General features: G+C 37.4%; 1 protein-coding gene across 2 annotated transcripts in view; it reads left to right on the top strand.

Moving 5' to 3' along the window:
- ARAP2 (ArfGAP with RhoGAP domain, ankyrin repeat and PH domain 2) overlaps positions 1-22,729 on the top strand; it is a 194,227-nt gene that overhangs the window by 70,139 nt on the left and 101,359 nt on the right. For both annotated transcript variants that reach the window (XM_040237993.1, XM_040237994.1), the window contains exons 10-15: positions 5,897-6,012; positions 10,002-10,201; positions 15,893-15,978; positions 16,754-16,936; positions 19,313-19,487; positions 19,965-20,099. In XM_040237993.1, coding sequence (XP_040093927.1) covers positions 5,897-6,012; positions 10,002-10,201; positions 15,893-15,978; positions 16,754-16,936; positions 19,313-19,487; positions 19,965-20,099 — 895 coding nt within the window. The remainder of the gene's footprint in view (positions 1-5,896; positions 6,013-10,001; positions 10,202-15,892; positions 15,979-16,753; positions 16,937-19,312; positions 19,488-19,964; positions 20,100-22,729) is intronic.

Below are 22,729 nucleotides of genomic sequence, written 5' to 3'. Positions count from 1 at the left end.
TCTGCAACTGGGTTTTCTAAGCTGTTGCTGCTTTTGCATTTTCACTTAATTTTTGTTGCATAGGAATTTTGTTTATAGAAATAAATTGCGGGTTTTTTAAATCAGTTCAAAGCTTATAGACTTTCTGTATTTTGGAAAATAATTATTTCATACATTTATTTATCTCAAAATGATGTGAGTGTAGTATATAAGCCAGTATTTTAAAATTTTATATAGATAATGAAATAAGAACATTCGCTGATATGTATATGTATGTAGTATTATATATAAGGTTTTGCTGCTTGAATGAAATTTCTGCCAATAGATTTGAGGCGAATTGCAGATAATTGACTTTGGTTTCCAATTGTGATGTTGTCCTGATAGTCAGCCTCCCATCTTTTCCTGATGAGTTTTTGAATATCATGTTAATATTAAGGACTTCATTACAACCAGATGTCTTGCTTGGTGGGTTTGTGTATCCATTTAATGATAATTGTGGCATTGAGGTCTTAACTACATTCACTTGATTAAACATTCTCAAATCCGGGTGTAACAAGAGATTCATTCCCCACTGTAATGTTCCCCTGTGTCTGGTATGGGTGTGAAATTCTAATAGAATTTAAATAGACCCCAGAGGGCTCTGGCTTGTGTGGTGCAGAAAGAAGCAGCAGGCTGGAGGTGGTGGCCTCAAATTCTCTGGGTTCTATATCTGGCCAAACTCTGCATCTGGTGTTTGCCCGGAAGTCTGATGCCAGTCACACAATGCCACATCTGTTTTCCACAAATGTCTAAGCACCGAGTTCTTAAATTCCTGGCAGGGAAACCTGGCATGCATATTTCCAAAAATAGGTTTGAGATTTTAGCAAATTGGGGGTTAATAAACCCTTCTTTAATTTTTCTGTTTAGGAATGAAACCATTATTTTGCTCTTTCACTTTGTAGTTTTAAAAGGTAGCTTGAGCCAGGCTCTGTTACTACTAATTTGTACAAATAACCCATTTCTCTGTCTTGGTAAATATTTGTCACTTATTCTAACCTGAATGTTGAATATGGAATCATTGGTGTGAATACTTCCAGTCACTGTAAATGGATATATTCTTACTGAAGACAAATTTTGTATTCAGAACCTTCAAATGAGAGGACTGTCTGGATGTATTAGACTTTCATCTTGTATTTCTTCATTCAATTTTTATAGCAGTTCTATAAAAGGTAGATACTACTGTCTTTATGTAAATGAGGAAATTGAGGTCTGGACAAATTAAGGAACTTGCCAGTAGTCATAGAGCCAGTAAATGGATCAGCCAAGATTCTCCCCCAGTTCTGACTCCCGGTGCTCACAATGTCCTTACTACCTTTGCAGCATCAGACCTCTTCTGCCAAGCACGGCCATTCATGCTCTTTGGGATCACACATTGTGTGACAGCAAATTAACTGTAAAATATAGCTTCCTCCAGAGTCTGATTTAGCTTTATGCTTTCCATAACAATGTATTTCTACCTATGGAATTTCTATGCTGTTGTTTTTTCACTACAGTGTATAGGATTTTAAAGGTTGAAGTTTGGCATGTTCCTGACTCATCCCTATTTTTTGAAAATGAAAATAGTGCTGACAGATTGTAGTTAATGGGTAATTTATTTTTAATTTTCATGAAAGTTTAACATTCACATTCCATTCCATTTTTTAACATTTATGTACACCTGATAGTTATTTTTAGGCATACATTTTCTTGTAATTAACTTTTTAATAGGTAATATGTTCAGTTGGTTTCAATTTAATGGTAATAATAATAGCTAACTGGGACTAAATAGCACTTACTGCCCCAAGCATTCTTCTAATCACTTTTTATGTATGAATTTAATCGTCATACAGTGATGCAGTAGGTACTACTGGTAGCCCTGATTTGCAGACAAGTGAGCTGAAGCAAGCGAGGTACATCTGATCAGTCTGGTCTGGACTTTGTTGTTTGATCAGTCAAGAATCACCTCCTTTGGGAAGAATATGAACTCAATACTCTCTTTTTTGGATCGGATTCAGTGCTTACCCTACAGACATGGATTATTCTTTTATTGCATATGTTACAATTCTCTCTCATTTCTCCTCAGACTATAAGCTTCCCCAAGTACCCCATCTCATGCTTTTGAGCAGGCCCACCACTTAGCATAATTTCTGGCTGTCGTGAGGTACCTACTCAACACAGGTTAGCCATTTTAAAAATGGCTGTATCTTCTCTCCCTTCTCAGAATTGTTAGGAAAATCAAATTAGAGTTCATAGCTGTTTCTAAGCTTCAAAGCACTAAGCAAACAAGTCTTAAATCAATTATGGAGTGTGTGTGCTTAATGAAGACCAGTACTTTTATATCCTTTGGATATTAGCAAAAGGATTGGCATGCAGGACACATAGGTTCTTGACAATCCAATGTGTCACTGTATTCTGACCATCCTGTTTCTAACCAATAATCTTAGTAACTTCAGGTGTTTTTTTCATAATCTGATTGCATGCTTTTTTTTTTTTTTTTTGCTCTGCTGAAGGCCTAGAGAAATGTTTATATCCTGATATTTAGATGACGTAGACTTATACTGTTTAGATTCTACAACTGGTTCTGCTGTCTAATTCAGTGTTTCTTAATACTTGTTACATATGGAAATCGTAAGGTGGTAGTTTTGTTTTGTTTTTTAAATTTAAAATCACTAGGCTTTGTCTTCTGATTCTTGGGATCAGAAACTCAGAGTGGAGGGAGGGAGAGTTCAACACAGGTAATTCTGATGAGGCTCTAAGAATGAGATGTATTCTAAATATGTTCTAAAGGGTATGTGACAAGATGGCTTAATGTCACCACAAATATTTTTTTAATAAGAAATGCAGTCATGTCATTTTAATAGCTCTCGAGAGCACTGACATTTATTTTGTTACTCTGCTGTACATTTTACAGACCATTTGTGCCGGTGAGTTCAGTGGGTACTCTAATTACTCAAAACCATATGGCGTTGGCAGGCAGCTGATAAATGGGTTACAGTTTCTTTCCAGGCTGAAAAATCATCTTTGCCTTGCTTGGGATAAATCTGGGGACTTGAGCTGAACCTCACTTATTTTATTTTTTAACAGAAGTCGCCTCTTTATATGTAGATATTTCACGACTTGCTTGTAGAAATGAGGCACCATCTCTTTAGGCTGGAGCCTTGATGAGTCTCATCAGTTTCCATCCAAGGTTGTCAGTCTTACCATCTGCTGGTCTGAGTGTATATTTCCACCCTTAGTAACACAGCACCTGCAGGCCAGGCCCCCATCAGAGAATAATAATCAGAGTAGTCTGTTAGCCAGCTATTGGCAAAAGTTGCATCACAGAAAATTGTTTGAGGAGATGCAGTCTATTTTATTCTAGAGGTACCCCCATATCAAGCTGGGTCATCAGAAAGCTGTTTCTCTAAAGTGTCTTACCTTGCTAGCCCCATTTTATTTCCCCATTTATAAAAGAGAGTTTGAGTTTCCAATCACTTAAACATTGAAAGTTGATCCAACAGTTGCAGTATCCAGCAGGAACATTGGTATGGATGATTGAGAATTTGTTTTCTGTAATTATAAGTTAATTACTTAAAGTAAATAAGTTCTAGCATACTATACCAGAACTGGCATTGAGGGCTGTGGACGCACCAGTATGTGGCAGGAGAGTGTACATAGTATGCTAGCATTCATAGTATGCTAGATACTAACAACTGTGCTGACATACTATGCTAGAACTTATTAAAATGGAGCATGTTGGAAAAGTTTGGCTTTCCTCCTGCATACATATCATTTAAGTACTGATTTTTGTTAGGTGGGCTTACAATATAAAGTGGAAGTATGCCACCTTCTTCCAAGTATTTCACAACACCTAGCATGGAGAAGGCAATGGCACCCCACTTCAGTACTCTTGCCTGGAAAATCCCGTGGACGGAGGAGCCTGGTAGTCTGGATTCCATGGGTTCACTAGAAGTCGGACACGACTGAGCGACTTCACTTTCACTTTTCACTTTCATGCATTGGAGAAGGCAATGGCAACCCACTCCAGTGTTCTTGCCTGGAGAATCCCAGGGACGGGGGAGCCTGGTGGGCTGCCGTCTATGGGGTTGCACAGAGTCGGACACGACTGAAGCGACTTAGCAGCAGTAGCAGCAGCATGTCCCTGTATCTTTTATATTACTGATTCAATTCCCGGTTTGTTTCTCCCAACAAAAGGAGCCATTTGTTCTTTCATCAGAAAAAATCATATTCAGTTTACAAATGAGTCATTTCCTCATTCTAACTAAAAATGTGTACATTTTTAAAAACATGAAGCAAAACTTTGCTGCAGTTTGTGAATGGAAACCCTTTATGAGCGTGGAAAATTAGTTGCATTGTTGTTTTATTCCACTTATTTTATCAGCCAGGAATGCATTAGTATCTCTAATGACAAAAAACTGAAGGATAGCGTAAGTAGATTAGGGACTTGTTTGTTTTAACAAATTTCTTGCTGCGGCCATCAGGGAACAAGATTTTCCTTTTTTTTTTTTCTTTTTCCTCACTCTGACATCCTTATAGTACAAGAATTTGTCCTCTGGCTTTTCATCTCAAGGATGCTTACATTCTAAAATGGCTTTGTTATTTCCCAAGAAGATGGAAAGGGGTGAAAAGTCTTTTCTTCCAAGATTTGTCTCTCCCCCTTGCCCCCCAGGCTGGAAATTACTTGCATTTTATTGACCAAAACTATGACATATGGCCCCTCCTAGCTGCAAGGGAGATACGAAAATAGTACTTTTACTTTTAGCTTGTACAATAGGCGAGACAAAGAGAAGGCAGCTTCTGAGGTGTTTTTTTCACAGTCTCTGCTGAAAGTGTCCTTCCTGAGAGTGGACCTATATTTTTTGCAGTTATCTTTAGTATGGATACTTTTTCTTAGTCATAATTTAGGAATTCAGAGCACATTTAATCTGAACCTATTGACAGAGATAATTCATTTTTTGAGGTACAGATTAATTATATTTTTAAGGTGTGACATGGTATGATAAATCAAATTCCAAAACCTTTATGGCTAGATAATATATTACAGACTTTAATGCTTTTAGATGGTAGACTGTGTACCTTTTTGAACATTCTCTAGTTTTGGTGGGACAAGTTGAACATAGTGGCTGCAGGTGTTGAACAAATGGCATTTTCCATACAAAAATAGCATTTGAGGAGCTTTTTAGGAATCTAATTGAAGGAAGAAGAAACTAATAAAATTTTAGAAATGAGATAAAATTGTAAAACAAGTAATTCTTTTGTGAGAGCAAATGAGGAAGATAGTGTGATAGAACAGAGGTAACACCATACAGCAGAGAGAAAGCCAGCAGTCAGGTGGCCTGGGTTTCCGTCCTTTTCTACCACACACAGCCGTCTCCTCTTTCCATGTTACTTTACTTCTTTGAGTCATGGTTTTCCCTTCTTTTTGTCTAAACAGTCATTATACCAACCTCACAGTGTCATTTGACTCCCCCACCTAGAAAATGGTAAGGGTTAGTTTCCTGTTAGTTCCCTTTATGAAATGGCTAAAGGTGGAAAAGTGCCTAACTGTTAAAAGCAAGGCATGTGTAGCTCAAGATCTGTGTCCTAGTCAACTTATGTATTGTGTGGAAAAAAGCTTTGCTTTATTAGTAGCCTGTCAGGCTTCAAATGCTATCGTGTTATCATGTATTTAAAGTATATATATATATATCACGTATGTAAAATAAGATGTATATATTTTATATAGCATGTATTTGAAATAAGAAAATCACTCTCAATCCATTTTTAATGAATTGCTTAATTCCATCTTTACATGTTATAGCAAAATTTAATGAGATTTATTAAATTTTAGAGAATATAATTTTATTTTCAAGATCCATATTTTCATTTCTTCATGATTTTTTGTTTTTCTCCAAACTAGGATTTTAAGAGTGGACTTGGTATTACCATAATCCCTATGAATGTAGCAAATGTAAAACAAGTGGACCGAACTGTAAAACAGTCTTTTGAAATAATCACTCCCTACAGGAGTTTTAGGTAAGTTACATTTAAACAGTTTTTGTTTGTACTATTACAGTAAAGCTTGGGTGATCCATTTTTACATTGCCAGTCGTGATTTGACTTCTTAGAGGACACAGTAAAATTACGTTCTTACTTTTTCATATTGTGTCACTTATTAGCCAGTGTGTAAAAATTTACCAATAGGCACCAAGGATGCTCAGTAGCACTGATTATTAGAGACATACAAATCAAAACTACAATAAGGTACCACCTTGCACCAAGCAGAATGGCCATCATTAAGAAGGCTACAAATAAAGTGTTGGAGAGAGTGTGGAGAAAAGGGAACTCTTCTACACTTTTGGTGGGTGTATAATTTGATGCAGCCACTATGGAAAAGATTATGGAGGGTTCCTTAAAAAACTAAACATAGAGATACCATATGATCCTACAGTCTTTACACTTGGGCTTATATTCAGAGAAAACTCTAAAATTCAAAAAGATGTATGCACCCCAGTGTTCACTGAAGTGTTATTTAGAATAGCCAAGACATGGAAGCAACCTAAATATCCATTAACAGGTGAATAGATAAAGAAGATGTGGTGTGTATATATGTATATACGAGAAAGACAAATACCATATAGCATCTATTGTATGTAGAATCGTAAAAAAATATAAATGATCTTATTTACAAAACAGAAATAGATTCACAGAAAAGGCTTATGGGAAAACATCCCCACCAAAGGGGAAATAAATTAGGAATTTGGGATTAATGTACACACCCTGGTGGCTCAGATGGTAAAGTGCCTGCCTGTAATGCAGGAGACCTGGGTTCAATCCCTGGGTTGGGAATATCCCCTGGAGAAGGAAATGGCAACCCACTCCAGTATTCTTGCCTGGAAAATTCCGTGGACGGAGGAGCCTGGTAGGCTACAGTCCATGGGGTTGCAAAGAGTCGGATATGACTGAGCGACCTCACTTTTACTTTTCATATATAAAATGGGTAAACAATAAGCACCTATTCTATAGCACAGGGAAGTATATTCAATATTTTGTAATAACCCTATAATGGAAAAGAATATGAATATATATATTAAACTGAATCACTTTGCTGTACACCTGAAACAGAAATAATTGCATTTTTACTTTTTCAGATCATGTAATTTGTTAGCCAGTGTATAAAAACACTTTGCGAAAGTGACTTGACTTATCATACAACCTGCAAAGATACAAATTTCTTGAGATTTGAATAGTTTCTTTTCATAATACCTTTTTTCTTAGAAGAGTTGATGATTTTTGATCCACAAATATATGAAAAATTGTTATGAGGGAATAAAATAAAAATAGATATAGCATTGTCTTTAAGCTGTATTGTTATTTTGTCTTTTTTTTTTAAGCCTAATCAAATACAATCTCTCCTTTAAGATTAATCCCTAATTACGGTTACTCTGTGATTTTCTAAAAGGAACTCCAGCTTAAGCTGTTGCCAAACTTAATGACTCACAGCACTTATTGATCAAATATCTTAGCATTTTGATATATATCTTGTATTATGGTACTCTACTCATTACTTTATTATGACAGTGAAGCAGAAAACTTAATGTATGTTCTTATACATGTTAATAATCTATATTAACTCCATTGCTTTAGAGGGGCATAAGTCATATCTGTTGAGTTCAGTCACGTTAATTTGCTTGTCACAAATAATCAACATACCACAAAGTAGTATGTGGGTTAGAGGCAATTGTCACAGGGTTTTTGAAGATCTAGCGGTTAATTACTTTGTGATTTCAAAAATGCTGTTAATACCAAATGTAGTACCCATTTTATCTGTTTAAATATGTGTACTGCCTAGAATTTTGTAAAAGAATAGCAAGCTTTATTTTCATGAAGGAAATTCAAGCCTTAACTGACAATGTAGATGTTGTCTAAGCTGTTTTTACTTCAAGTGCTTTATATTATGTCAAGCTTATACGGTTTGTCCTCACACCAACCAATTCTCCAACTCTCTGTACACCAGCTGGGTGTCCTGTATATTCCTGGAGGGAGACTCAGACCCCACGGGTTTCAGGGCTCAGTCCCAGAAGACTGTCCTCAGGTTACTCTCACTCAGCCCAGCTTAGCTCAAATTGGGGTGCTCATTACCCTCTCTCCTCCAGATTTGATAATTTGCTAAAAATGTCTCAGAGAACTCAGGAAAAGAGTTCAAGTAATGTTACCAGCTTATTATAAAAAATGCAGCTCAGGAATGGCCAAATGGGAGAGCTTTTGAGGCCACGGTACAGGGGGTTTGTGGCGAGAGCTTCCAAGCTCTCTCTGGATGCACCACCTTCTTGGCACTTCAGTGTGTTCATCACCCTCAGAGTTCTTCAGACCCGGTTGTTTGGGGGATTGTATGGCGGTTTCATTTCATCGGTGAGACATGGAATCCAGGGTGTGTGTGCAGGCGCCCAGTGGCGTCTGACTCTTGGCGACCCCATGGACTGCAGCTCACCAGGCTCCTCAGTCCATGCGATTTTCCAGGCAAGAATACTGATGTGGGTTGCCATTTCCTCCCCCAGGGGATCTTCCCGACCCAGGCATCGAACCCTCATGTCCTGTGTCGCCTGCGTTAGCAGGTGGATTCTTTAGCACTAGTGCCGCCTGGGAAGCCCTGAAACCCTGGGCCATTGATGATTAAGTCAGTTACCAGCCTGTCTCACCTTCCCAGGGGCTTCCCAGGGGGCACCAGTGGCAAAGAATTCACCTGCCAGGACAGGAGACGCAGGTTTGATCCTTGGGGTTGGGAAGCTCCCCTGGAGTAGGAAGCAGCAACCTGCTCCAGTATTCTTGCCTGGGAAATTTCATGGACAGAGGAGCCTGGTGGGCTACATAGCAGAGTCAAACATGACCACAGTTCTCCCCTTCCCAGAGGTCAAGGGATAGGAAAGTTCCAGCACTCTAGTGCCATCTTGGTCTTCTGCTGACAGGCTCCCATGCTGAAGCTGTCTAGCCTCCAGTCAGAAGCTGTCCATTAGCATATAAAGGGTTTTTGCCACTCAGGGGATTCCAAGGATCTGAGGAACTATACACCTGGAACCAGGGACAGGGACCAACCTATTTTCCATTGTACCCTGTGGGCTCTGACCAATCTCTAATTTATAGATGTTATAGTGATAATGAAACATGGAGTGATTAAAAAAATATAATCCATGGAGGCCACTCAACTTCTCTATAGATTATGTAGGATAAGTCCTCTGTTATATGCATTGTATCTCAAAGCATTTTCATCTTCAGAACAGAAAATTGTAGTGCGAAGCATCATTCTCTGGGTCATTGACTAAATTGGGGGCACTGTGTATATAGCACATTTTCTGGCATATTATAAGTACTCTGTAAATATTTCCTGAAGGAGTGAACTTATGTTTTAATATTTTATTCTTTCACTCAGGTACTCATTAAGCACTAAGAATTGGAATAAATAGGAATGAGGCTAAAAATGAGTTAGCATTCTGTTAGAATACTAATCGCTTAAAACTTTTTTGATTTCTCAGTTTCCGAAAGCCATCTGGACATTCTTCCAATTAAAAAAAAATCTATTTTTAAGACAAAAAAATCAAAATTTCTAGTGGGTGTTTTTGATAACTTAGTTTCAGACTATGGCATATTTTCTTGGCAAAATAATCCACTTAGTCCTGAAACTCTGCCAGTCTCTTATTGATTATGATGTAACCACTGCTTAGAAAACATGGCCTCACTTTTAAGTTTTTGACCTAACAAGGTAATTTTTATATCCTGGTCAGAAAAATATGTATGTTAATTTTGGCTCAAGATAGGTAAACAAACTCATAAGCAGTGTGGAAAGTTGAAGGAAAAAAATAGATTTCTCAATGAGATGGTTTTTAACAGAAAAGACTCTGCACCTGCCTGGAAGGCATATTTTTTAGCTGCTGTCTCCTTTGTGAGTGAAATGAATATACAAACTGAACATACTGCTTAATTGGCCTTTACAAGGGAGATCGATAATGCAGAAACGTTAATTGTTTCAGCTTTACAGCCGAGTCTGAAAAAGAGAAACAAGAGTGGATTGAAGCTGTGCAGCAATCAATAGCAGAAACTCTCTCTGATTATGAAGTAGCTGAGAAGATTTGGTACAATGAGTCCAACAGGAGCTGTGCAGATTGTAAAGCCCCAGATCCTGACTGGGCCTCCATCAATCTCTGTGTTGTCATCTGCAAGAAGTGTGCAGGTAATTAGTGATAAGTTACACTCATCGCTGTTTGGTGGCAGATCGGCACCGAATGCTCTTTAGTGTCATACATATTGTGTCCCAGCTAATGGCTATGAAGAATAAAAGCAGAGAAATTTAAATCAAATTTAGAAATATCATTCTATACTTCTCTTATGCATGGCTTAGAGATAAAAATTGATTTTTAAGCATGTAATCATTTTTTTGTGGGTGCCTACTGGACCATGTATGGATTTTTAAAAGACAATACTGAGATTTTCAGATTTGGGATGAATGTGTTTCAGAATGCACCCTGAACACGCTCACTGTTCGTATGATTTGTCCCTTTTCCCAAATCATATTTTGTAAGACGTATTTTTCACATTTCAAGGCTGCTCTGCTTTCTAATCTTGTTACACAAGATCTGTTCTCTCTTATAATGAGAATTATTATACAGAAGCATTTTCCAGGCATATTGAAGTTTATGAAAGTAATCAGTGTTGTGACTTGTTTTCTCCTTGTGACCTTAAACCTTACGGACTATTTGACATCTCGTATTTGGGAGTCAAGGCAACTGTACAGGTGAATGAAGGGAATGGACCCTAGCTTAGGTATGTGACTGTGGAGGTCTTGGAGAAATTAGCTACAACCTAAACTTTCCTCAGCTCTTCAGCCTACCAGGTACTGTGCTGGTTCTGAGAGTTAAATCTATAAGACATGATATATCCTGCAGAAATACATAGTTATTTTAATAGACTATGATAAGGATAGCAGTAGAGTTGAGCACAGGTTTCACTGAGAAAATGCAGAGGAAGAGCTCCTATCTCAGACAGAGCAAAGACAGGACAGTTGCTTCAAACCCTCAGAGTCTTCCTGAGCTCTGTGCTCCACATTTCTTATCATACTGAGGTAGGAGTCTTCACAAGCTGATCAACTACATCAATAGCAAACAAAAAGCCTCAGTTAATCCTCCTTGACTTTGCATTTTCTCCCAACCTCTTCTTTCTAGTCTCATTGGAATCTGTCCAAGACTATTCTGTGTTCTTATGTTCCCTTTCTCTCCTCTCTTCTCTGAGTCCTTACCCCATCACTTATTCACTCTCTAAGTACAGTAGGCCTTTCACAGTCATGGGTTCCAGATCAAAAGTAATTGGAAAAAAGTTCCAAAAAGCAAAGTTTGAATTTGCATGTACCTGCAGTTGTTACTTAGCATTTGTATTGTATTATGTATTTTAAGTAATTTAGAGATGATTTAAAGTATTGAGGATAATAGAGAATGTGTATAAGTTATATGCATATACTATGGCCATATTATACAAGAGACTTGAGCATACTTGGATTTTGGTGTCTGTGGAGAGTCCTGGTATCAATCCTCTGAGATCCATCAGGACAGCCATATTCAACTATGGTTTATTTGGTTCAGCATTTAAATTTGCATAATTCTGTTCTGTTAACACCAGATCTCTGAAAACTTACTATTCCCTTAGATATAATTCTCTGTTCCTTTTTCCTTTCATATAGAAGATACTTTCAAGAGTAATAGTTTATGCAGGTTTTCATTTCTTTAACTTCCTAGTATATCATCAGCATCCTGTAATCACTCTTCATCTGCCTCACCTCCAGTAAAAATATTTTCACATTTACTAGTGTATTTTACCTCTCAGTTTCTGGATGGTCAGTACCTATCTTCACTGCACTCTCCAGAATATTTGACACTCTTGACCAGTCTGCCTCTCCGTGACTTCCCATCATTCCTCAACTTCCAGCAGGCCGTTTTGTCTTAGTGTGCCCTTGCTATTCTGGTCATCCTTTACCTGCTCCTAAAACATGTGTTTTGCCTTGGGTTGTATCCTCAGATCTCTTTCATCCTGATATTCCTGAGTGATGTTATTTATCATTTGAATCCAGCAGTCTTTTTAAGCAGGTGTTTCTTGCTCTGTTGGAAACCATACTCCTATATCTCCTGCGAGGGTCTCCACTTGGATTTGCTCAAGATACCTCAAAATGAACATGATAGTATGCAGTTCTCATTGCTTCCCAGCTCACTACATAAAACTGAATGTTTTCCTATATTACAAATCTTGATCAGAAGTGATCTACTCTGCCCTTCACTCAAGCCTAAAGCCTGAGAGTCTCTCTTGACCCTTCCCCTTTCCTTAAAGACCACCAGATTCCATCCTGGTTTTACCTTCTAAGTATCTCTAAATCTGTTCTCCACTTCACTTCTTTCCCTACTGCCTCGACTCAGAATCTTAGGCTACTCCAGCATCCTTTCTTCCTGCCTGCCTTTGAGCTTTACTCCTTTTAGTATTGCCTTTTTGTCGTCTCCATAAGTGCAAACCTCTGCTAGGTCTTGGCATGGGAATTCTAGGGCATGGTGCTCTGAGTTTTTTTTTTTTTTTTTCTCAGAGAAGGGAGGAAAGGAACCTACCTAATGTACAAAGAGGAATGAACTTTCTCATGATCATTAGGCAGAAGATCCTTAAGACCAAAATGATGTTTTGTGTTCTTTTTTCCTTCTCAGCTTAGAAAGAGTCTGACGTAGGCCTGGATGCCCAGTAAAGTCCGAATGATGATTTATACAGCAGAATTAAATTGATGATACTAGAATGCTGGGCTGTTACTCTCTTCCAGGTATAATAGTAGAATAAAGAATGCACTTTAGATTTTTTAAGTATATATTCATTAGCTACTATGTTGCTAGTCTTTTTTTAAGAATAAGGGATGATATCTGTATTCACATATATGTAATTTACACAGACCCATTATAAAGTTTTCAGTGACTTACAATTTCTAGTTAATTACCAAACAATGAAAAAATTATGTGTATACACATACATACATATACACACATAAACACACATACATGAATACACACTTTTAAAGGGCTTCCTGGTAGCAGCTCAGCTGGTAAAGAATCTTGCCTGCAATGCAGGAGACCCCAGTTCAATTCCTGGGTCAGGAAGATCCCCTGGAAAAGGGATAGGTTACCCACTACATTATTCATGGGCTTCCCTGGTGGCTCAGATGGTAAAGAATTCAGCTGCAGTGAGGAAACTTGGGTGTGATCTCTAGGTTGGGAAGATACCCTTGAGGAGAGCATGGCAACCCACTCCAGTATTCTTGCCTGGAGAATCCCCATGGACAAAGGAGCTTGGTGGGCTACAGTCCATGGGTCACCAGAGTTGGACACGACTGAGCAGGTGATTTCCATAATCTTTCTTATTGTTGGTTATGATTTCTGTTTGATTACTTCCACTACTGTGGTATAAAAAAGTAGGTAATAGTTTAAGTTGAAAAGATATATTAATGCAGACATATATATATTTCTTGTTGTTGTTCAGTCGCCTGCTGCTGCTAAGTCACTTCAGTCGTGTCCGACTCTGTGCAATCCCAGAGACCTAATTGTGTCCAAATCTTTGCTACCCATATTTGGCAGCACGTCAGCATTCCCTGTCCTTCACTAGATCCTGGTGTTTGCTTAAACTCGTATCCATTAAGTTGGTGATGCTATCCAACCATCTTATCCTCTGTTGCCCCCTTCTTCTTGCTTTCAGTCTTTCCCACCATCATGGTATTTTCCAGTGAGTTGGCTCTTCGCATCAGGGGGCTAAAGTATTGAAGCTTCAGCTTCAGCATCAGTCCTTTCAGTGACTATACAGGGTTGATTTCCTTTAGGATTGACTGATTCGATTTTTCTTCCTGTCCAAGGGACTCTCAAGAGTCTTCTCCAGCAGCATAGCTCAAAAGCATCAATCTTTTGGCACTTAGCCTTCTTTTTGGTCAGACTCTCACATCTGTACATGACTACTGGAAAAACCATAGCTTTGACTATATGTACCTTTGTTGGCAAAGTGATATCTTGGTTTTTAATACACTGTCTAGGTTTGCCATAGTTTTTCTTCCAAGGAGCAAGTGTCTTCATGGCAGCAGTCACCATCTGCAGTGATTTGAAGCCCAAGAAAATGAAGTCTCTCACTGTTTCCATTTTTTTCCCGTCTATTTGCCATGAAGTGATGGGATTGGATGCAATGATCTTAACTTTTCTGAATGTTGAGTTTTAAGCCATCTTTTTCACTTTTCCTCTTTCACCTTCATTAAGAAGCTCTTTAGTTCCTCTTCATTTTCTGCCACTAGGGTGGTATCATCTGCATATCTGAGGTTACTGATATTTCTCCTGGAAATCTTGATTTCATCTTGAGCTTCATCCAACCTGGCATTTCACATGATGTACTCTGCATATACATTAAATAAGCAGCGTGACAATATGCAGCCTTGACATACTCCTTTCCCAATTTGGAACTAGTCCATTGTTACATGTCCAGTTCTAACTGTTGCTGCTTGACCTGCATACAGGTTTCTCAGAAGGCAGGTAATGTGGTCTGGTATTCCCATCTCTTGAAGAATTTTCCGCAGTTTGTTGTGATTGACATAGTCAAAGGCTTTAGTGTATTCATAGAAGCAGAAGTAGATGTTTTTCTGGAATTCCCTTGCTTTCTTTATGATTTAGTGAATATTCATAGTTTGTTCTCTGGCTCCTCTGCCTTTTCTGAATCCAGCTTGCATATCTGGAAGTTCTTGGTTCATGTATTGCTGAAGCCTAGCTTGAAGGATTTTGAGCATAACCTTGCTAGCATGTGAAATGAGCACAACTATATGGTAGTTTGAACAGTCTTTGGCACTACCCTTTGGGACTGGAATGAAAGCTGACTTTTCCAGTCATGTGGCCACTACTGATTTTCTGGAATAGTGAGTGCAGCACTTTAACAGCATCATCTTTTAGGATTTTAAGTAGATCAGCTGAAATTCAATCACCTCCAGTACTTTTGTTCATAGTAATGCTTCCTAAGGCCCACTTGACTTTATACTCCAGGATGTCTGGCTATAGGTGAGTGACCATACCATCATGGTTACCTAGGTTATTAAGGCCTTTTTTTGTTTATAGCTCTTCTGTGTATTCTTGCCACCTCTTCTTAATCTCTCTGCTTTCTGTTAGATCCTTACTGTTTCTGTCTTTTATCATGTCCATTCTTTCATGATATGTTCCCTTGATGTCTCCAATTTTCTTGAGATTTGTAGTCTTTCCCGTTTTGTTGTTTTCCTCTATTTCTTTGTATTGTTCATTTAAGCTTTCTACCTATCTCTCCTTGTTATTCTCTGGAACTCTGCATTCAGTGGGGTATAGCTTTCCGTTTCTCCCTTGCCTTTAGCTTCTATTCTTTTCTCAGCTATTGTAAACGCTCCTTAGGAAACCACTTGGCCTTTTTGCATTTCTTTTTCTTTGGCAGGTTTTGATCGTTGGCTCCTGTACAGTGTTACAAACCTCAAGTCTATAATTCTTCAGGCGCTCTGTCTACCAGATCTAATCCCTTGAATCTATTCCTTACCTCCACTGTGTAATCATAAGGGATTTGATTTATACCTGAATGGTCTTGTGGTTTTCCCCACTTTCTTCAATTTAAGTCTGAATTTTGCAATAAGGAGTGGATGATCTGAGCCACAATCAGTTCCAGGTCTTGTTTTTGCTTCTCCATCTTTGGTTGCAAAGAATATAATCATCAATCTGATTTCGGTGTTGACCATCTGGTGATGTCCATGTGTTTTAATGTTAATACAGATTGCCATGTACACATACATATTTTTTAATGGTAAAATACATGTACATAGAAATTCAAAGAGAATTATTATTATTATTATTATTTTGGTCTACAGGGCAACATAGATCTTTAGGACCAAAAGATTCCAAGGTTAGAAGTCTGAAAATGGATGCCAGCATTTGGAGCAATGAGCTCATTGAGGTGAGTCTGACCTGACTGTGGTGTGATCAGCCAGAATCTCAGAGGGAATGCGCAGTTGGTGGCGGGGTGCGGTTACTTTAGGATCTCTCTGATCAAGATCTCAGCACAGTGTAAAAAATGGCTTATCGCCTGTTGTATAGTAGTAACTTTCTACCTTAACTTTCAGAATGCTTCCTAAATGAGGTAGTTACTTTAAAAATAAAAATAAAAAATGCAAGGAGCTTTAATGGTAATAACTACTTTAAAAGGCTTGGGAGCTCTTTTTAAAGCCAGAATTTACTCTCTTTCTTTTTAACCCAGCATGGATAAAATATCAGAGTGGTGAATGAAAACATTTGGGAAAATCGACTATTCTTCATCTCGGCCATACTCTGTCATTAACTGCGATCTTGTCTAACTTGTTGTCTACTGCATCTATTCTGTGCTCGGGTGTCGGTAACACTCTCAGCCATAATAGCCCACCTACTCAGCCATTTTAAATGAATCTGTCTCAGTGTGAGCTGTCTTCAAAAAGTAATAATGCTTCTGCTGCAATTTGTGTTGCTTGCAGTTTCTTTTCTGGCTAATCTTTTACCATTATTAAGAACAGCTAGGCTGTTTAAATAGAAATATTGTCTGCTTTCACACTCCATCTTCCAGAAAAAAATTGGGTCTTTTTTGTATTTTTTGCATATTTTACACTAAGCTGTGCTTTAATTTGTCATGTGACTCAGTTTTCTGCAGATTCAAATATATTGTTTGAATTGATACGTTTTATAATTCTTTGATAATTCAGCTTTTCATTGTCATTGGAAACAAAAGAGCTAATGACTTTTGGGCTGGTAATCTTCAAAAAGATGAAGAATTACACATGGACTGTTCAGTAGAAAAGAGAAAAAATTTTATCACTCAGAAGTACAAAGAAGGAAGATTCAGAAAAACCCTTTTGGCGTCTCTTACCAAGGAAGAATTAAATAAGGTAACCAATGAGATGTAACAAAAGACATGGATGTTGAGGTCTTTTTAAGTGTGTGCCAAGGGTTTTGAAAACATGTTTAAAAAAATAAACTTTTGAAAATTTCAAAAAAATTTTTGAAATTTTGCTGTTTCATAAAATTATTGTTTAATTTTATTTCCTTTTGTAACATTGCGCCTTAGATCTTTTCCATTCATTTCACTTGAGGATTCATTACCAACAGCAAGTAAACTTTTCCTCCCTCACTGAAGCTTCTATCTTATGTACACCCACCCCAATTAAAACTTGAACAACTTTCCCCGTGCTAGGGACAGGATACTGAACATAATAACTTCAGCTAGTATGCTGCTGACTTGGTGTCAACAAAATGAACTTCATTTACTCAGTTTATTGTTACAGTAGTTTGTTTAGTGCCATTGATTGCAAGTGTCTTTTGCCTTTGGCTGAGTGATTCTAGGTCTTCTTGTCACCATTCTATATTGCTTTTTTAGCAAAGAATTTGTTTAACATCTTGCCCTCCTTTTTTTAAAAAAAAATCAACTAGTTCAATTTCTTGTGTGTCAGAAGGTTCTTCTACGTATAGGTATTTAAAACATATACTTTTCTTTGACTAGAATATGCTTTCATGGTTCTCAGTTCTTTAGAATGCATTCAGTGTCAATGCTTATTGGATAAGCATCCCCAAGTAAATAGCATTATGCTGAAAATTTAGGAAAATGAAGACCTTTTCAATTCTTCTCTAGAAATTATAAGATTTATACAGTTGTGTTATATTTCTCTTCTGTTGGTTTAGTTACCATAAGTTAGGTTCTTGCTTCTTTATACATCTTTGGTATTAGTAAAGTGAGGCCACGAATTGATTTTGAAGCGATGATGTACAATAAATGCAAGATTCAGAATCTATACGTAAGGTAGGGGAGAGTCAGAGAGATGGGACAGAGGTGGGCAATCATATATAGGTTATTATTACGTCATTTAGTTTTTTTTAGGGTTATATTTTCACGAATGCTAATTTCTATGAAAATAACTGACCATTTATACTAGACATGCATGGAATAGTGATAACAGGGTATAACCAAGGGTTATAATTAATCTAGTTCTATGCACCGGAGGCCCATAAAAAATAAGTACATAAATAGTAAGTTGTGGATTTGGGGAAGTAACTGGCAAGATTGGAGAACTAGGGCATATTTTCCCCCCAGTGCATTCTCTCTTTTTGATAATGACAGGAATCTTGTCAAAGGGTAAATACTGATGACCCCAAAGGAGATTTTTTCTGCCATACCATATAGATACCCTGAGCTAAGATATTAGATAAGCTTGACTTTAATTACTAGCTGTTTCTTTCTTCTTCAAGATACGTAGGGATGTCTGTCTGTTAGGATTTACTACCACATTGGGCTTCTTAAAAATGGTACTCTTCACATCAGTGAATAATTTTTAAAAATTACTTTATTCAGGAGATACTGCTTAAAAATTGTTGTCTCTGTGGATGTCTTCATCAGAAAACTGTATATTTAGGTCCTCTACCCATTTTTTAAATTGGATTATCTCTTTCTAATTGAGTTGCATGTGTTATCTGTATATTTTGGTTGCTAACCCTTATGCAATATATGGTTTGAATATATTTTCCCTTGTGCTGTGGGTTAACTTTTCATTTTGTTGATTGTTTCGCTATGCAGAAGCTTTTTAGTTTGCTATAATTCCACTTAATTGATTTTTGCTTTTGATACTTGGGCTTTTGATATTATATCCAAAAAGTCATTGTCAAGACTGATGTCTTCCCTGGTGGCTCAGCAGTAAAGAATCCACCTGCAAAACAAGTGCTGCAGGAGACGTGGGTTTGATCCCTGGGTTGGAAAGATTCCCTGGAGGAAGGCATGGCAGCCCACTCCAGTATTCTTGCCTGGTAAATCCCATGGAGAGAGGAGCCTGGTGGGCTACAGTCCATAGGGTTGCAAAGAGTTGGACACAACTGAAGTGAGTTAGCACACATGCAGAAACATTCAGGCAAACAAAATATTTAGTGGATACTTCATTACTGCATTTGAAGTATTTTGAAGTTTCTGAGCATTGCCATTATCATAGGTATGTAAAATACAGAAAATATCTTCCATGGCAGATATAATGGATTTGAAGATTTGGAACATCACTGCAATAAAACAATGAATACACATTTGGTGATCTGCTGTTGAAATTTAAATTCATGTAAACCAGGCCTTTGTTACCTGCTGGTTAGTTCAGGGCATAATCATTATTAGATTTGTTAAAACGAAATACAAACTTCATCTCATAAATGAATTGGCAGACTTTCTTGCATTTTAATTGCTAGAATTATATCTTCTTCACTTAGAAGTTGTATTCTCTTTTATTGACCAGGCTCTGTGTGCTGCTGTGGTGAAACCAGATGTTCTGGAAACAATGGCTTTGCTGTTCAGTGGAGCAGATGTCATGTGTGCAACAGGTGACCCTGAGCACAGCACCCCCTATCTGCTGGCCAAGAAGGCAGGGCAGAGTCTGCAGATGGAATTTCTCTACCATAACAAATTCTCAGGTTAGTCCCTCTCATGCCTTCATTAACCTGGTCTCTCCTGATAGATCCTTAAAAGGACTGCAGCGCAGATCTGTACATTTCTCAAGTCAGAAACACCATTAGAATGAAAAGAAAATGTAATTGTCAGAAAGACAGAAGATGCTTACTAAGACCCATGTTTTATTTACTTTCAAGGAAAAGTTTAGGAAATCAATCTTTTATTTGTCTTTAATCATCTAAAAGGAAGATTAAAATAGTTAATCCCATGTAATAATTTTCACTAAAATTAAATCCAGTTTCATGTATGAGTAATAAACACAACCAAAGTGCTTATTTGTGAATTTTATGCACAGCAAAAGAAATGTTTCTGTATCTTTATTCTGCAGTATATTTGAAGTAGTTTTTCTTCTACCTCAGAACTCACCAACATATTCATAACCCAAGGGAAAACTGTTTACATTTCAGATTTCAGATGTGGCATTTCTGTAATTTTTCTAGATTTCCCTCAGCATGATATATATTCTGAAGGTGGATTAAATCAAGAGTCCTCCCAGTCTACGTTCCTCTGTGACTTTTTGTATCAGGCTCCTGCTGGTGCTTCTAAACTCTCTTCAGAAAAAAAACTGCTTGAAGGTATCTTTTCTGCTCCTTTTAGATTTTTTCATCTGATAAAATTTTATTTCATTATCAAAACAATTAGGTTTAAGTTTTGATATTTTTCCCCTTGAGATGTAAGATTTGATCTTGCAGTGGAGAAATATTTATGTTTTGAGGATTTATAAATGTTTCCAGGCACAGATATTATTTCATGCACTGCAGCAAAGATTGACTACTGGTTTGGAATGCTGAGTGAATTCTCAGCAGAATTCTCTGACGTCTACCTCAGAGACAACCAATTCTGCTTCAGGATTTAAGAGTTATTCCAAAGAAATGTGAAGTTCAGCCCCTGCCCTTCGGGACAGACCCCCCAGCTGGGGAGATAATATAGATAAATGTCAACATGTAGGAAGAATGGACAAGTCTTTGGTTTATATTCTGTCAGTATACTGAGTGGTCTCAAGTAGTTGAGTTTGTTCTGATTGTAATTGTGTGTGTCTGTGTAAGGAAAATAAAGCTTAAGCATGGTTTCAAAAAACTGATGTGAATTAACTGATGTAACAACCTGTTGTAGGTTTGTGGCATTGATCTTAGAAGAATCACAGTACGTATTTATCCATTTCACTCCTTTTGTCAGGCGTGTGCTGGGCATTAGGGAAACAAAAATGAGTAAGACACAGGCTAATGTTGTATACTTTCAAACTAATATTACAGAATAGGCAGGAAAAATATAATGCACTCTGTCTTACTAGAACAGAAAGAATTTAAGAGAGATTAAGTTATGCAGGCCAGTTGATGGTGGACTTCAGAGACTCGGAGGACAGGTATAAATTCCCTAGTGGTAAAATCCAACCATATTACTTGATCAGAGGAATAATAGGGTGAAAAACTCACTTTAGAGTGTTAATCCTGATCTTCATACATTTGAAGTGATTATTTCAATTAAAGGCTTTATTTGTCCAAAAAAAGAGAATTATAACCTTTAGCAGAATTATAATGGGATAAACTATACTTTATTAGATTTTTGGCCTTTCCTAGTGGCTCAGTAGTCAAGAATCTGCCTACCAATGTAGGAGACCCGGGTTTGATCCCTGGGTCAGGAAGATCCCCTGGAGAAGGAAATGACAACCCACTCCAGTATTCTTGCCTGGGAAATTCCATGGATGGAGGACTCGGGCAGGCTATAGTCCATGGGGTCACAAAGAGTCAGACAGAACTTCACAACAAAAACCTGTAAACAGTAGCTCGCCTTTAGTGAGCATATACTATGTATAAGGCAGTGCTTTAGGCTTTTTCTATATGTTCATTGTAATTCTCATAAAAGCTCTGCAGGATAGTTGATATGCTGGTTTCACATGAACAGTGGAGGAACTCAGCATGAAGCAGAGTTTTGCATTGGATTTGTGTTATAATTGTTACTGTATGACTTTGGCTTTGGTCAGTGTGATGACCAGGTGACACTAGATGGCAGAGCATCTTTATTCTTTGAGTTTAGGGGGTTTTTTGTTTTTTCAGCAAATTTATTTTCATGTCTTACTTTTCTCAATGTAACCAATAATAAATGATGAATTTTAGAGATTTCCTCATCTTCCCATTGCTCCTTATCAGTATTTAATACTTATATAGTTGAAAGTTGAGTGATCAAGAGGGAAGAAGTACCAGAACAATCTGTGAAATGATGATAGCAATTATTAAAATAATTGAATAACAGGGCAATTAATGTACTTGTTAAGAAGTGTACAAGTTTTCTAGAATTTTTCTTCTAAATTGCAGGATATATTAATCTACCCTTCTAACCACTTATACAAAGATGAAATAGGAAGGAAATCTGAAATATGAACTTTTCTTCCTAAAGCTTCTCAATATATCATAAGTATTCTGCAGACCAAAAACAAGCTTCTAGCTATTTTTTGACAATTCTGGTTATAATATTTATAAACTTATCAATTCATTTTACTGTTTTCTTGAAATATATTGCTTTTCTTAATCACTTGAGAACTGAATTGATGTTTCAAATTTGTAACTAAACCAGTTTTTCCTTTTATAAAAGATAAGTTAACTATGGATTTTGTTGTTGTTGAAATTTATTTCAAAAAACAGAAACCAGTGCATTCTCTATATTTGTAATTTCATTAGGGGTGTTTTCTCATTTTGGAGCATTCTGTTTTAAGTGATATATACTTTGATTATGGAGCACACAGAAATGATTTCATTGGAAAACAATCTAATAGTCTAACAGCAAGGTATTCTTTGATAGTTTTCATTTCTTCCATCCAATATATCAGCAAGGTCTGTCATTTTAACTCAGAATAGACCATGAATCAGTTGGCAGCTCTCCATCACTAACATCCTCTGAACCCCAGTCACCATCTTGTCCTGCCTGGGCTATAATACCCTCTACCCCAGCCCATATGTTTACTGGTTAATATCTTCCCTGGCTTCCCTCCAAACCATTCCCCCAAACAGACATAGTGATTGTTGAAAATGCAGATCAGATCATGCATGTCCATTGTTCAAGTACATTTAGCGGCTTCCCATTGCAGGATATAACCCTTTACCTTATCTGACCTAAAAGACCTTCTGGTGCTTTCCCCTCTTCATCTTACGTCCTTCCTTCCTATCCTACCTGCCTGGCCACGCTGGTTTCCTGTCTGTTCCTGCAACAT

The sequence above is a fragment of the Oryx dammah genome, unplaced genomic scaffold (assembly GCF_014754425.2).
Source record: "Oryx dammah isolate SB20612 unplaced genomic scaffold, SCBI_Odam_1.1 HiC_scaffold_3, whole genome shotgun sequence".
In the NCBI taxonomy this organism is placed as follows: Eukaryota; Metazoa; Chordata; class Mammalia; order Artiodactyla; family Bovidae; genus Oryx; species Oryx dammah.
The sequence above is the reverse complement of the archived record's forward strand: the minus strand, read 5'-3'. Positions and strand labels throughout refer to the sequence as shown.